Here is a 15,750-nt window from a genome sequence, read left to right on the forward strand (position 1 = left end):
CTGCCAGAGCTCCAGGAGGGTTTGGTCAATGCTCACAGACACAGGGTGGGATTGTTGGGGTGTCTGTGCAGGGCCAGGGGCTGGACTCTGATCCTAGTGGGTCCCTTCCAGCTCAGGGTGTTCTGTGATTTGGAATTCTCTTGCAATTTGCAATACTTAGAAACATAATGCTTTCTCTTCTGTATCCTCAGGCAAAGAAACAATTTCTTTCCTGTAGACAATGTGATTTTTGAACACCCAGGCTAACTTTTTGAAAGATATTACCAAGTATTTCCTGAAGTGTTTACACAAGTGTAAGCAAATAGTAAACCAATGCACACCAAAGAGTGAGCTCATGTACATCCACAATATTAAGCAATTCCTATTCACAGTATATTCCCATTGGGCTGAGAATTTGTAGGAGGCAAAAAATACAGGGAGACCTGCTCTGGCTTATCCTGCTGATGCTGCTTCATGCCCTTACCTTCCCTTCCTGGCTGCAACACCAACACTGACTTCATAGAGGCTCTTACAGCTTCTCTCTCTTTTGAGTCTGGTTTGTTTTTGTAATTGAAGGGAAATTTTAAACCAATTCTTTTTACAAGTTAAAATACTTGCAGCCCACAATGTTGTTATATGTCATGAATCATAAAATAAATCCCCAGTGTGATTCCTTTAAAACAAAGAATAAGACTTATTTCAGTAGAGTTTCCACGCAATTTTTCATAGTAGAGGTTGCATTAATCCACAGGTATAAATCTTAAACTGACTGTTCTGGTTAAGTCATTATTACATAAGATTTATTTCAATTTTGGTGGAATCCGAAACATCACTACTTTTCTTAGATTAAGTGCAAGAAAATGCAGTGTGTACTACTGATTTATAGCATCACATTAACCTGTCCCCAAATTTCATTCTCACTTCACCTCTTTCTGCAGGAGATAGGAACAAAGCAAAATATATTTTTCTTTCACCTGCTCATGAAGAGCCTCAATTCGGAGTTCAACAGACCTTAAAAACTATTTGGGGGGTTTCAGAAAATACAAACTGGGAATTGTCTGTTTGCTTTGTGGTTTTACCTGCCTCTATCATTTTGTATTTTGCAAAAGAGGCACAAAAGATTAGAGACTGCTCTTAACTGTGCTTGCAAGTGATGATTTGCTGGAGATGCCTACAGCAAGGTAAAGCCCACTTCTTCTTTAACATGGATCTTGACTGCTGAAGCATCATTTTATTGCTATGTGTTGATTAAAAGTCTCATTGAAAGATGAGTATTTGGACAGGACAAAAGAGGAAAAATAATTTTTCCCTAATATATACTTGTGTGCATGTGTGTGAGTTTTAGAAATGAGTTTGGATAGTTTAATTGTTTCACAGTGAATCTTCTGCTGTCTGAAGTCGGAGCAGGGCTGATGGAATCAAACCCAGTTTGTTCAGTGTGGAATCCTTGGGAGGAGCAGTCTTACTGACTTATGGAGCCTTCTAAAACTTCTGCTGTCTTTGCATCTGTATGGGGCAGTTCTGTCAGCTGGGGAGGGAAGGGAGTAGTCTCCAGTGATGCAAAGTGACATGCTCCATTTCCTCACATTTTCCAAGAAAATAAGAATCAAAGGCCCCAAGGACAGAAGGACAGCTCAGCCTTCTACACACAAAGGTTTGAAGCCAGCCTTGGGTGTTTGAAGGCCAGCTATACAAAAGTTTGCACTGGGATAACCAATAGCTAATATTTAGGAGTGAATTTCAATTTTTTCTGTTCAAGCACTTGAAAGGGAAGTGAATTAAAAGTAATTAGTAATAAATTACTCAATTAATAAGATAAGGCATAAAAACCCAGTAGCAACTTCATAAGACAGTCATCCTGTTGGCTTTTCTCAGAATGGCATTAAGATTCTCTGGCAGAAGAGGAGAGACAATATAAAATGCCAGGCTTTGTATACTAGTTTGACCTCAAAGTTATTCCAGTATTAAGAGAGTGCACACAAGTGTTTTAAAAAGAAAGTGATTTAAAAAGAATAATTTGAGATGCAGCTGCATTGCAGTTTCATAGAATCACAGAATCAATTAGGCTGGAAAAGACCTCTGAGGTCATTGAGTCCAGCCTGTGTCCCATCCCCACCTTGTCACCAGACCAGAGCACTGAGGACCACATCCAGTCACTGAACACCTTCAGGGACAGTGGCTATACTACCTCCCTGGGCAGCCCATTTCAATATCTAATCATCCTTTCTGTGAAGAATTTCTTCCTAATATCCAAACTTGGTCTCCCCACAGCTTAGGACTCTGTCCTGCTCCTGTCCCTGTTCCCGGGCAGCACAGCCCGACCCCCCCGGCTGTCCCCTCCTGGCAGGGAGTTGTGCAGAGCCACAAGGGCCCCCTGAGCCTCCTTTTCTCCAGGCTGAGCCCCTTTCCCAGCTCCCTCAGCCGCTCCTGGGGCTCCAGCCCCTTCCCCAGCTCCGTTCCCTGCCCCGGACACGCTCCAGCCCCTCGGTGTCTCTCCTGTGCTGAGGGGCCCAGAGCTGTCCCAGCACTGGAGGTGCTGCCTCACCAGGGCCAAGCACAGGGAAAATTTTAAACAACTGCGCTCATTCCCACTAATTCAGAGAAGCCTGAGATGCAGGATTGCTGCTTTGCATCCAGACCTTCCTCATATGGTGGGTAATTTGTACAGAGCAAGGTTCTCATCATTTTGGAGCAGAAGTCCGGGGAAAACTTTTAGCCAAAATGCAAATTAGGACGTAACTGCAGGGAAGGCCACGCAGCTGCTGCCAGGGCTGGAGCCCCTCTGCTCTGGAGCCAGGCTGGGAGAGCTGGGGCTGCTCCCCTGCACAAGAGAAGGCTCCAGGGAGAGCTGAGAGCCCCTGGCAGGGTCTAAAGTGGGCTTATAAAAAAGGAGGTGGGGGACTTTTTATACAGGCAGATAGTGACAGAACAAGGGGCAGTGGTATTAAACTGCCAGAGGGCAGGGTGAAATGGGATATTGGGAAGGAAATCTTTCCTGTGTGGATGATGAAGCGCTGGCACAGGTTTTTCAGAGAAGCTGTGGTTGCTCCATCCCTGGAAGCATTCAAGGACAAAGCTTGGAGCCCCCTGGTCTAGTGGAAAGTATCCCTGCCCATGGCAGGAGGGTGGGACTGGATGATCTTTATGGTCCCTTTGAACCAAAACCATTGTAAGATTTACTTTATGATTCTACAATTGACATCAGCACTAATACTTTCTCCCCTGGGACTTCAAACACCCCAAAAATATGAAATATGAAATAAGATAAAGAGAAGTGGTGTCTCAAAAGCCAGCAGTTGTTCATGCCATTAATATTTCACTTTTTAAAAATTTTTTGACTTTCTGTTTGTTTGGTTTTGGTACTGTTTGTTTGTTTGTTTGTTTTTGGTGTTATTTGGCGGTGCTTCTGTCTTTGTTCTTCTGTAGCTGGAGGATGTTGGTGACATTATTGAAAAGATTCGCATAGGACACAATGGTGGAGGGGTGAACTCGGGGTGGCACTTGGACCGTGTGACGATTCGGAGGCTGCTGCCAAACGGGAAGGTAGGCTGTGCATCCCAGCACATCCCCAGGAGCCGCCACTTCCATCTCCCAGATTGCATCTTCTGTGTACAAAGTGTGATTAACAGTGAAAAACGACTCCCTGAAGAGCAATGCGCACTAAATGAACTTGCTGGAGCCTGGGGATCTGGGGACAACAAACATGTGTTATCATGTTTTGTTCTTCAAATGTTGACGATAAGGCTCTGCAATAATTGCTTTTTCAAAGCTTTGTGTTTTCCTGTGTAGTTCTGTTTTGAGGGATCTCAGGGAAGGAAGCGGAAAGTGGGCGTACTATTTTAAAATAAAAAGTATTGTTGCCAAACACGGACAAGAAACAATTTCATCAGTCCCTTAATCCTGGAAGAATAAATGCAAGGAGCCAGTAAAATTAAGGCAAGTAAAATGCCTGTCAGTGCAACTCCCTGAATCGTGTTTAAAAAGTCAGGTTAGATGATAGGATTTTTTGCTGTTCATGTGAACAACATTAACACGGTGCAGACAGATTGGTCACCTTGATCCTGCCCCAGTGTTCCTCAGCCCTGCTTTCAGATGCTGGCTATAGCAACAGGGATGAATCTGGCTGTGGGGAAGTTCAAAAGAAAATCACCTCTTTAGGACCAGTCCAGAACTGGAGCAGTAGCTGCATTGGGGAAGACCTGGGCTCTTTCCCCTTCTTCCAAAGGGATGTCAGCTCAGGACTGCCCACTCCTCAGGTGGCCTGTAATACCAAGATCTAAAACCAGTTTGTTCAGTCATGGTGAACCCACATCTCATCTTGCTTCCTCCTTCAAAATTTACAGGATATATTTGATTCTCTTTGCTACACAACAAACTCACAGATCTTCCTTGGACCCTCCTCACCACAGAATCATGGAATTGTTTAAGTTGGAAAAGAACTCCAAGATCAAGTCCAACCATTCCTCCAGCACTGCCAAAGCCACCATTGACCCATGTCCCCAAGTTCCACATACACACAGCTTTTAAATCCCTCTTTTAAATCCCTCCAGGGATGGGCACTTCTCTGCTGCCCTGGGCAGCCTGTGCCAGGGTGGGACAACCCGTTCTGTGAAGAAATTTTTCCCAATATGCAGTCTAAATCTTCCCTGGTGCACCTTGAGGCCATTTCCTCTCCTCCTGTCCTTTGTTCCCTGGGAGCAGAGCTTGACCCCTGCCTGTCTCCAACCTCCTGTCAGGGAGTTGTGGAGAATGAGAAGATTCCCCCTCATCTCTCTTTTCCATCCTTCTGAGCAAGCTTCTTCACAAGCCAGTACTCTTGGATTGTTCCTCGTTATCACCTCTTTGCTATTCTGACATTATCTCAGTGTATTGCCTAACCCTTGCCTAGGTTAATGGACAGGTACACGTTGTTTTCGGGGATGCTGCTATTGGTCACAAGAAGAAGATGAAGAGGGGGATGCCCAAATGTGTGGAAACCAAGGGAAAAGAGATTCCTGGGCTGTCTCTTTCTACACTGGCCTTAAACCTTGGGAAGTGCCCGAGCGCTCCATCTTGGGTGCTCTTCAATCTGCCAAGAGAGGGTCTCGGGGCTGCACCCCCTCCTCATTGCAGCAGCTTTGAAGGGCAGGTGATGAGAAACCTGAAGGTGGAAGAAGGGAGGAAAGCCCTGAACGACTTGGGAATGGAGAGATTTACAATTCTGCTGATCTTTTGATTATGGCATGGGAAAAAAAGAAGAAAGCAGAGCACTGCATGATGCCGCTGATCAGCCGCAGGATATTATGACCTGCCACAGGATAGCAATATGCTGCCAGCGCTTCTAAAAGCCGTGCTACCTGATTAGACTGCTAAAATGTGTCTAGATGTATCTGTAGAGCTGTAAAAGAAAAATGAGGTCAGTAACTTTTTAGATTAAATTGAAAGCGCTTGGGTAGGAAACTAGGATTGTTGCGTGCTGAAAAAAACATCTTGGCATGCCAATTATATTTGATAATTATATTTCATTTGTTACAACTTGGAGAAGGGAAAAGCACTGACTTTTAGCACACTATTGCACCCTGCTTCTAGCTTAGGTCCAGACTCAGACTCTAACAAAACAAATTCTGTTCAGGGCTGCAAGAGGATTTTACTGTTGTTATTATAAACCAGTGCACTTTACATCACTTAAATATTAATACAGTCCCTAACAGGGAAACCCCAATAAAAAGGATGGCAATGGCATGCTGATTATTAATGATGGCACGATTAACTCTTGCAGTAAGTGCACATTATGCCCCACTGTGCTGTCACTCCAGTGCCTAGGTATCTTGTTACCAAATAAACAGTGCTTGCATCAATGGCACATACAGCCAGCAGTAGGAATGTTCAGGAGCTGTTGAAAGCTTCAGTGAGAAATGTGACTGAAGTGGGATCTCTATCAGGAGGAGAGAGTTTCAGTGCTGAAGCATCGTTCTGGAAAGCTCTCTCTCCCCAGCCTGCAGGTGTGGAGATAAGCACTGTTCATCAGCTGGGCGTACAGTGAGATAATACAGGTTAAGTGGTCAGCCAGTGCAGCAATGAGGAGGCATGAATTATTAGGTGCTGTATTCTGCTTCTATAGCACAAAATAACACTTGAAAGCAAAAGATGTGAAATCACCTGAAGTGCTGCCGGTTTTCTTTGACACCATTTTGTACGCCATGCTCCAAACCTCCTCGTGGAGTAAAACATCTCTGTCTGGGGTTAAACAGCAGTACTGCAGGGAGCAGCAGAGGGGAGGAGAAATGGTGTTTCATTAACAGCAGAAGATTTGGGCTGTGTGCACTCAAAGTGTGATTCTGTTGCAGACTCAAAACACTCACACAAGCCCCTCAGAGGGGCTCTGCTCCCACAGACCAACTTCCCTGGGATATTGGTGTGCTGACACCGTGACCTGTTCATTCCAGGTTACCTATGATCACAGTGCACATCTACTCTTGGGTGCACAAGCTATTCCTCCCCAGTGACAGGGAGGGCAGGATCTGCAGTTCCAGGCAGTTCAGTGCTGTAATACACAGTGACAACAATGTTCAAGACTGCTACAGTGAGATCTATTCCCTTCCTAACCATGTATTAATATTTTAGTATTTAAATAGTAAAAGTAGTGATGAAAGGGCCCTGTGTTGGCTTGATAAGTAATCACAGCAGAGTAATTAAGGTGAAAATTATTCATAAAGGGTGTCTACAAGAGAGCTGGAGAGGGACTTTGGACAAGGGATGGAGGGACAGGACAAGGGGGAATGGCTTCACATTGACAGAGGGCAGGGTATTAGATATTAGAAAGACATTCCTGGCTGGGAGGGTGGGCAGGCCCTGGCACAGGGTGCCCAGAGCAGCTGGGGCTGCCCCTGGATCTCTGGAATGTCCCAGGACAGGTTGGATGGGGCTTGGAGCAGCCTGGGACAGTGGAAGGTGTCCCTCACATGGCAAAGGGGCTTGGAACCAGATGAGCTTTAAGGTCCTCTCCAACCCAAATCCCTCTGGGATTCTGTGAACATCCATTGGTATGTTATATATGAAGGGGATGGCACACAGCATGCTGGAAAGAGCAGGAAGCCCCTGTGCAGAGTAAGAGACAAATTATGAACTTGCCAGTAAAGAAAAGGCCTTTTTTTTCCCCCCTGTATTTATTTACTGTGAGATTAAAACTAACTTCCTTTTTTTATTCTTCTGGTCAGTCTTGTGGCCTCTGTATCTTGCATGGTGGCTCATGCTCCTCTCTTCATGGAGTCATATCCTGGGGTGCCCAGCACTCTGAAAGCTGCCTGCTTCTTACCATCTTGGAGGCCTTATGGGAGTCTGTTCTTAATGAATAGTCTGGGATTAATTTTGTTTACCAAGTGGAAAACACATGTTCTATTGTTTTTGTCTGTTTGATGATATAAATCATATTTGTTTCCACCAAAGTGAAGTCAAAACAAAAGATCAAAAATTAAATCAGTATTTTTCTCCTCTTATTGCATGTATGGGAATTGCCTGGAACCCAGCTTGAGTCACAGAATTATAAGCAAAATCATGAAGTATTGAGCTCAGAAAAAAAAATAAAAAGCCCTACTGGCTTCAAAGAAAATGCTGCCTGAATAAGGGTTGAAGAGGAATTTCAGAGTCTCAGTAAAGCACAGCTTCAGCAGGAATGGTCCAGTCCTGATTAGGAATTTACAAGCTTTAATAGTGGGAAGAGCAGAGATCTACTGGATCATACAGCCACTCCACACACCCACAGGGAATCCTGTTTTCTGCTGCATGTTCAGTGCTTCTTCTGAGAGCCCTCAGATTTCCTTTTTCTGGAGGAAATACTCTGTTTCTGTACTATTTTAGGTCTGCCTCTACACACGCACACATATGAGTTGAAAATCCTTGCCTGCATGTTGGAGCGTATTCAAAGGGGAAGCGCTAGCATGTGTTCATGTTGTTTTGAAGAGATTTCCCCTGTCATGTTTACTCCAGGGCTCAGAAACTATCACGTTTCCATGTGAAAGATGGCTTGCAAAGTCTGAAGATGATGGTGAGACTGTCAGAGAGCTGGTGCCATCTGATATTTTTACTGAAAAGCTCATGAAGGATGGGACACTCAAGCAGATAGAGGAAGAAGTTGAAGAGCCCTTAGAAGGTAATATAATCCTAGCAAGTAGGTAGGGATGATTTGTCTGATTTTTGGAACAAACCATTTGCATGTGTGGTTCAGTGCCATGCTGGTTTAACTGTTCACTTCTCTTTCCCTTCCTGTTCTTTTGCCTCTCTCACACCTGGAGCATTTCTGTGCAATAACATCATTATTTTCCTGTGAGACTTTTAAGAACTTGTCACAGACACCCTTCCACACCCGTAGTTTCCATGTCTCCTCTGATGCCTAGCAACATTCTTACATCTTATCTTTAAGACTGTGCTAACCTCTTCACTCATTTTCTCAACTTTTTCTATGCTGTGCACTCTGCCTCTTCCTTTCCTATCCTATGAATCTAATTAATGCTCCTCTTTCCTCCCAAAGTTGTTTTGCCTGCTGCTCTTCAGGTACACATGCATAACCTTCAGAAACCTGGGTCATTGCAGCCACCTTCACCTCATTAAAGTGCCTCTCAGGAGGGGAAAACATTCTTATTCAGTTCTGAGTTCATGTTATAAAATGGTGACATTCAGTGTTTGGCCTTACTGGTAGCTGAAGCAAGAGAAAAGGAACTGTAATTTTACCCCTAAGTCATTGCTACTCAGTATGTGCAGCTGTTTGTACCTCTTTTTCCTCAAGAAAAGGATCTCCTTTTCTCACCCAGAGCTCATTATGTCCTTGGGAGAGGTCATGAACTTCCTCATCCTGAGCCAAGCAAAAGGAATTCAGCTGCCATTTCCATTCCTGACTCTTGCATCTGACAACAAGATGATTCACCTGGGAAAATAAGTTCTCTCACTCTTTCTTTTCTTTCAGAGTCTGACTTCCATTCACTGTAGAACATTGTTAGGGAGGAATTAACGTGCATTTTTTTTTTCCATTGCCAAGGGAAGAGGTGCCTTGCTTTGCTGGAAGGAAGACTGGTGCCATCCTTTCTTCTGTTTGGAACAGAAGCTCATGGGAGCTTTCTTTTACTGGAGAGGCAAACACAATTTTTAAAATCAATTACTAAGAGGTAAAACACAGGCAAGAGTGGCCCAGAGAAGTGGTGAATTCCTGGAAACAATTTGAGCTCAGGTTGGATGAGGCTCTGATAAAACCTGGTACAGTGGAAGGTGTCACTGCCCATGGCAGGTGGGTTGGATAAGGTGGCCTTTAAAGGTCTCTTCCAACCCAAACAAATTGATGATTCAACAATTCTATGACATCTGGGTGCCTGTATGACATTTTCCTTAACTTGTTAATTTCTGTTGCTTTACCTTGGATCAGTTACCATTTGTTAATTAACCTAGGTGATTCACTTTTCCTTCTGAAGGCAAAGCCTAAAAACAAGTTCTACAATCTATGCAATGGAATTTCTGGATCACTGAAAGTTTCTTCTGGTATGGAGCTAGGGCCAAGTTTGGGAAATTCTGCTTTAGACATGAAATACCTGGGACAAGAATTAAATATTCTGCATGCCTGTGAGTCCTCATACATCTTGGGCAGTGACGTGGTGTAAATGACGTTGATGGAAATCAGCTCATGGTATTCTGAGGATCATCTTTTTTTCATAATACACTGTATTTTAGTCCTGGAAGTCTCTAGAACTAGCAAGGAAAGGCCAAAGAAGGATACATTGACTAATTAGACAATATACATTGCTTCCTTCATTACTAAAGTAGCGGTTGCCTCTCAATTATGGAGCTGTAACTCTGTAGGACATATGTGAAGAGGCAAACCAGAAAATCCAGCACCACACATAGTCCTGGTGGATGTTCTCAGGTGATGACTCTGATCCATTTCTCAGAGAAATCAATGGAAATCTTTCATGGGTGACAAAGCAGAACAGGGTCTGTCTTGCTGTGAAAGAAGAAATACAATATAGCAATTTTCTTTGACGCAGTTAACGTACACAGAATCCTAACTAAGACTTTGTGCCTCTTGCTCATTTGCATTGCCCTGGGATTTGCAGGGAGGCATTCTCCATGGCTCATATGCCACCAGGGTAATCAGAGACTTGTACAGACCCTCACTGTTTTCCTGGAGAGGATGCTTTCAGTAACTGTTTGTTTTCCCCATACAATTGGGAGAAGAGGAGAAAAATAAAAATAGGAGTATTTAACAGGTTTAGTAAAGCACATTACTAAAGGCTCGATGAGGTTTTATTGTCTCATCATTGAGCAAACTAAAGAGAAAGGGTACTTAAGCAGCACATCTCCAGCCCTTCTTTAATTAAATACTCTCTCAGCAAAAGGACCCAGAAACCTGTTCTCTGTCTGTTTGGGGAATTTATAGAGATACATGCCATTAACTCCTGTAGTAATTGCACATCTGAATTCCCAGTCTTTGTTTATGGAAGATGGAGTATTAAGGATTCACAGCACTGAATTACTTGTTCTCAGCTCTGTGTCCCTCGAGCCTCTGGATGAAAAGGTGCTGAGTCCCCTCACCTCTATTGACTTCCCATCCAGTAATGACCATAATGATTCTTTGCATTTTGAACCGTGAGCTGTGTGATCAAAGCAGCATACAGGCATTGACTGGACAGAGAAAAGGAAAGTCAGCAAATGCCAGCCCAGGGATTGGCCAGCCTTTGGATTGGAAACCTGAAAGAAAAACCATATGGGATTTAATACCTCTACAAGGGTCCGGCAGAAAATCTGGGGCACATTTTCCTAGGTAAATTCAGTCCCTAACAAGAATCTTAATATTTCATCTGACCAGAAATCATCTCTCTTTCTTTCTGCAGTTCACACATACAAGATCAGCGTGTTCACTGGGGATATCTACGGTGCAGGGACAGATGCTAATGTCTTCCTAAATATCTACGGAGACCTGGGGGACATGGGAGAGAGAAAACTCAGTAAATCCGAAACAAACTTCAACAAGTTTGAAAGAGGACAGGTACAAATGCAATGGGTTAATGACACTTTCTGTTTCTCAGTCTTTAACCTATCAAATCAATGACTGCCTTTATAGGCTGAGTTTTCCTATGAGGAATGAATTGATTGATTCCATTTACCACATTCATTACCTCTTAAAATGCTTTGTATGGATTGTCAGCTGGGTATTACAGCTGACAGGCACTGCAGCAAACAGGCAGATGTTCCTATGAAGTCACTGATGGACAAATTATGAGCTTGGTCATGGAAACTGGCTTGAGCTGTGAGCTGCAGATTCCCATAGTCCCTGTGCAATGGAATTGCATGTACACAGTACATGTTGGAATTCACCACAAAACTTGTTAAATTCGTGGAACTTAAACTTCTGCTGTATCTGGGAAAATAACTCCAAAAGTGATGCTCTGTGGTGACCCCATGGGTCACTTGGATATAATAGTAGCAAGGATTGCCTTATCTGGATTGTCCATGCAAATCTAACTGGATTAGAAAGGGAAGCATACTTTAAAATCTCCCAGGATTTCAATATTCTGACTGGTTGTAAAAGTGGTGTTTCTTGCCTAGCAGAAGCAGGCTTTAAAACATTTCCCTGAAGAACAGTTTTAGCTTACAGATATGCCTCTATAGACTTCTGCAAAGCTTTTAGCCAAACGCCATCCAGCAATATGGAATTTAAACATATGTGTTCTGTAGTCTCCCTTTTTTGCCTTTTTCCAGTAGATGATCTGTTGAGAGTTTGTTAACAGAATCAACTGCTCTCGAACATCCTGCAGGAGGACACGTTCACAATACAGGCTGTGGACCTCGGCATCCTGTACAAGATCAAGATTCGTCATGACAACAGTATGTTCAGTCCTGACTGGTTTTTGGACAAAGTGGAGATCCTGGATGAAACCACAGAGGAGTCGTTCGTTTTCCTGTGCGAGCGCTGGCTCTCTAAAAAGAAAGAGGACAGAAAGATAGAGCGCACGCTTTATGAACAGGTACAGCTGTGGCTCAAAGCAGATTCCACTGCTACTCATGAAAATAAAATTATTGAATATCTGGTTGAAGTCTAAGGCAGCTCATTAGGGACTCAGAGGGCTTTTGGCTTATCCAAAATGAATTTCTGGTTTTCAGACAAGAGCTGAAAGTAAGGCCACTCTCAGCTCATTATCATCAGCTCTGTAATTTGCAGTTTCAACAGAAAAATCAAGGAGTGTAAGTGAAATCCTTCAGATGAGAGCTCACTACCTTGCTGGCACACAGCATTTCCCTGCTGCTGTCCTTGCTATGCCCAAAAAGCAGATTAGTAATGGGCCCCACTATTCAAAGTCCTCCAGCCAGAATATTGGGTCCTTTGACTGTCTGTCCTCACTTGGACTGGGGAATAGATCCCTATTCCACCACTGCTGGATATAAAAAGCCAGGTCTCTCTGCTACCACTCAGAGCACCAAACGTTTTTTAGTGAAATGTCCTTTCTACTTGCACACTCTCTATTGCTTATCAGCCTAGTACAGCTAATTGGAATTCGAGGTACATGCTCTAATTAAAATTAGCAAACAAGATTAATAGACTTCTCTTACTTTTATACAGTGAGACATAATAAAGCAGCTGATTATAAGTTCATTTTATTTAAGGAGTCCACTTTGCAAAATACAGAGAGGCTTTAATTGACAGTTACTACTAAAATGATCATCAATGGAATTGGCCAGGACTCATCCTAAATGCAGCAGAGCGGATGTAAGAGGAGTTACACCATGGATGAGTGTTGCCATATGCTGTCTCATGAAACTGCAGCACACAAGGCTGTGAATGCTTGTGGACAGGCTTACCCAGTTGCTTATATCAATTCATAACGAGAATAAACTAATCACTCTTTTTTTAAAAAAAAAATTATTTGACAGTGTGGCAAAAGCCTCACATTTATTGGACGGTGACGCCAAATGCATTGTCAGTAACTCCTCAAACACAACCAGTGTTTCACATCACTCAGATTTGCAGTACTCTGCTTCTTATGATATTTGACCTGTACCTAACAGCAGATGGGAGAAGGACCTGGGGGTGCTGGGGGTGAGAGCTGGACCTGCCCCAGCCCTGAGCCCCCTGCCCTGGGCTGATTCCCCAGCGTGGGCAGCAGGGGAGGGGGGATTGTGCCCCTGTGCCCCTGTGCTGAGGTGAGACCCCACCTGCAGAGCTGCCCCAGCCCTGGGCAACACCAGCACAAGGACGTGGAGCTGCTGGAGTGAATCCAGAGAAGCAAGGTGATCAGAGGGATGGAGCAGCTCTGCTGAGAGAATTGGGATTGTTCAACCTCAGAAGAGGTGGCTTCTGTGTGACCTAATTGTGACTTTCCAGTACCTGAAGAGAGTTGAAAAGATAAATGAAGGGAGACAATTTTAAAGGGCTTGGAGTGATGGGACAAGAGGGTTATGGGTTCAGATTGAATGAGAGTAGGTTTAGATTTCATATTAGCAACAAATTCTGCCCTGTGAGGGTGGTGAGGCCCTGGCACAGGCTGTCCAGAGGAGCTGTGACTGTCCCATCCCTGGAACTGTCCAAGGCCAGGTTGGATGAGGCTTGGAGCAACTTGGGATAGTGGAAGGAGTCCCTGCCCATGGCAGGGGGTGGAATGGGATGACCTTTAAGGTCCCTTCAATGATTCTATGAGCTCCGGCCCTGCTCCATTGATCTGAATTTCAGACAATTTCAGACAGGTAGCACAGAAAAAGTCACAACTCACAAGACTCTTAGGTCTATTATATTATTTTTAGTGTGACACACATCCAAAATGGCCTGTCAGGGTCACCAATGAAGCAAATGAAAGACCACCAGTGCAATACAAGCCACATTTATTCGAGCTATACTGACCAAAAAGGTAGGTGGGGAACTACAAGGATTTGTTCTCATGTTGTTCTTGGAGGCACGTGGGAGAAGGTGACAACACAAGCACTCAGCCTCATTACCCTCCCAAACCTGCCTCCCAACCAGAGCTACAATGGCGAGCGGAACAGCCTGGATGGCTCCTCTCTCAGCATGTCCAGCCAGGACAGCAACGCCAACCTGAAGGAGCCCAAAAAATCCAGCTTGGTCAAGGCAGCAGAGGAAGGCTCACGTGAGTGGTCATGCTTGAGTGTTTGGTTGAATGCTTTCAGTGCTTAAGAGGCTGCATTCGTCCTGCTGAAGAGCAAGGAGAGGCAGAACAGTTTATTTCTCCTTTCCTTGTGTTGTGACTGCTTTGGGAAAGGCTGGATCAGGGTTTGTGTTCCCATGTTTGCTGCTTTTCCTGCAGCTCTCTGATCTCAACAGTGGAATAAGCCATGAAGTTCACAGCAAATTCAGTGTTTCCAAACAATTTCTTTGACTTAATTGAGATGGTAATTGACTTAATTTCAAGATGAAATGTTTTTTAATTTTAATTTTTAATTTTAATTTTCATTTTCATTTTAATGTGGTTTATTGTTAGAACTTCTCAGGTTTCTTTTTCCTTACCACACATAGTGTGCATCACATTAGCTGTCAGGTGGGTTGGGCTGAGATTCCAACCCCCCAATGCAGGGTGGTTGGAATGAGATGTACTTTAAGGTCCCTTCCAACCTTGCTTTTCTATGATTCTATGAATTCATGATTTTATATTTGCTACCTCTGTGTTCCAGGACAATGACTTACCAGCTAAATTGAACCTACATATTTTTTTATATTCTATGTGGTGCCTTTTAGCTTTAGATTAAGATTTTAGATGTGTGATTACAATGCTGTGTTGTGTTGACTAACTGAGCAGCAGCTGCATCACAGTTACTGTCTGTCTATGTGCTCTTACTCCACAGCAAGTGCAAAATAATTAAATTTATCCTAAACATCCACGGTAAATGAAGTGAAAATTATATAATTTTCCTTAGGAATTTAAGACAGCTCTCCAGAGAGACTCACACAGGGTCCAAGGGCGGTCACACGGATGGTTTGCAGCTCCTCTGATGCCCAGTAGTTTGCTGTGGGTGTGATACCTGGGTTGCACATCCCACACCTTTCATTTGGGAAACAGATGTAATGCTGCACATTGCTAAACCTGGCCTGCAACCCATGTGTCTTGGGGCAGCCCATCTTTTGTAATCCCACATTGTGGGGCTACAAATTAAAAATAAGTGATTTCCATGTTCCTTCTGGTATTACTTCCGTGCTGAGGCAATGGATAACATCTGCCATGTTGGCATTCTGAGTTGTTTCACAATAATGGGTAAAATACCATAATTTCCCAAGAGAACCCCTCTCCAGCAGAGCTAGGACAGCTCCCATCGTCCCCATTGTGCCAGGGTGGTCTTTTTTCCCCTGAGTCCTGGAACTTGTCATCACCACTATCTCTGCTCAGTGACGTGGCCTCATTAAGGAAACTGCTTCCTGAAGGAATGTCAGATAAGATGGACTGGGTGAGCCAGGCAGACACCTTCTGGGCTGGATAAAAAGCCAGTTCAGCCTGTTCACTCAGGAAGTGGCACTGGGAGTTGGCTGGGAAAGGGAATGACTTTGTCACACAGCCCGGTCCTGACTGTGCTGGGATCAAGCTGCCAAGTGCCTCTGAGGGGCAGGAGGTGGAGGATGTGAGGGTGGAGCTCAGGGAAAGGTCCTCTTGGCTAGGGTGATGCTTAGGTCTGAACTGGGAACCTTCTCTCGTGCTGGAAGGCAGCCCTGGAGATGGCATGGATGGCTTCCTAAGGAAACCCACCCTCCTGGGAGGGGAACATGTGGCTTCAAGCAGCCTGAACCCTGTGCTGGCACAAGGGCAAAGGGAG

General features: G+C 44.2%; 1 protein-coding gene across 1 annotated transcript in view; it reads left to right on the top strand.

The window, feature by feature from the left end:
• LOXHD1 (lipoxygenase homology domains 1) overlaps positions 1-15,750 on the top strand; it is a 148,584-nt gene that overhangs the window by 86,590 nt on the left and 46,244 nt on the right. The window contains exons 28-32 of the mRNA XM_015652111.3: positions 3,406-3,522; positions 7,945-8,107; positions 10,833-10,987; positions 11,757-11,966; positions 13,955-14,078. Coding sequence (XP_015507597.2) covers positions 3,406-3,522; positions 7,945-8,107; positions 10,833-10,987; positions 11,757-11,966; positions 13,955-14,078 — 769 coding nt within the window. The remainder of the gene's footprint in view (positions 1-3,405; positions 3,523-7,944; positions 8,108-10,832; positions 10,988-11,756; positions 11,967-13,954; positions 14,079-15,750) is intronic.

Source organism: Parus major, chromosome Z (genome assembly GCF_001522545.3).
Source record: "Parus major isolate Abel chromosome Z, Parus_major1.1, whole genome shotgun sequence".
In the NCBI taxonomy this organism is placed as follows: domain Eukaryota; kingdom Metazoa; phylum Chordata; class Aves; order Passeriformes; family Paridae; genus Parus; species Parus major.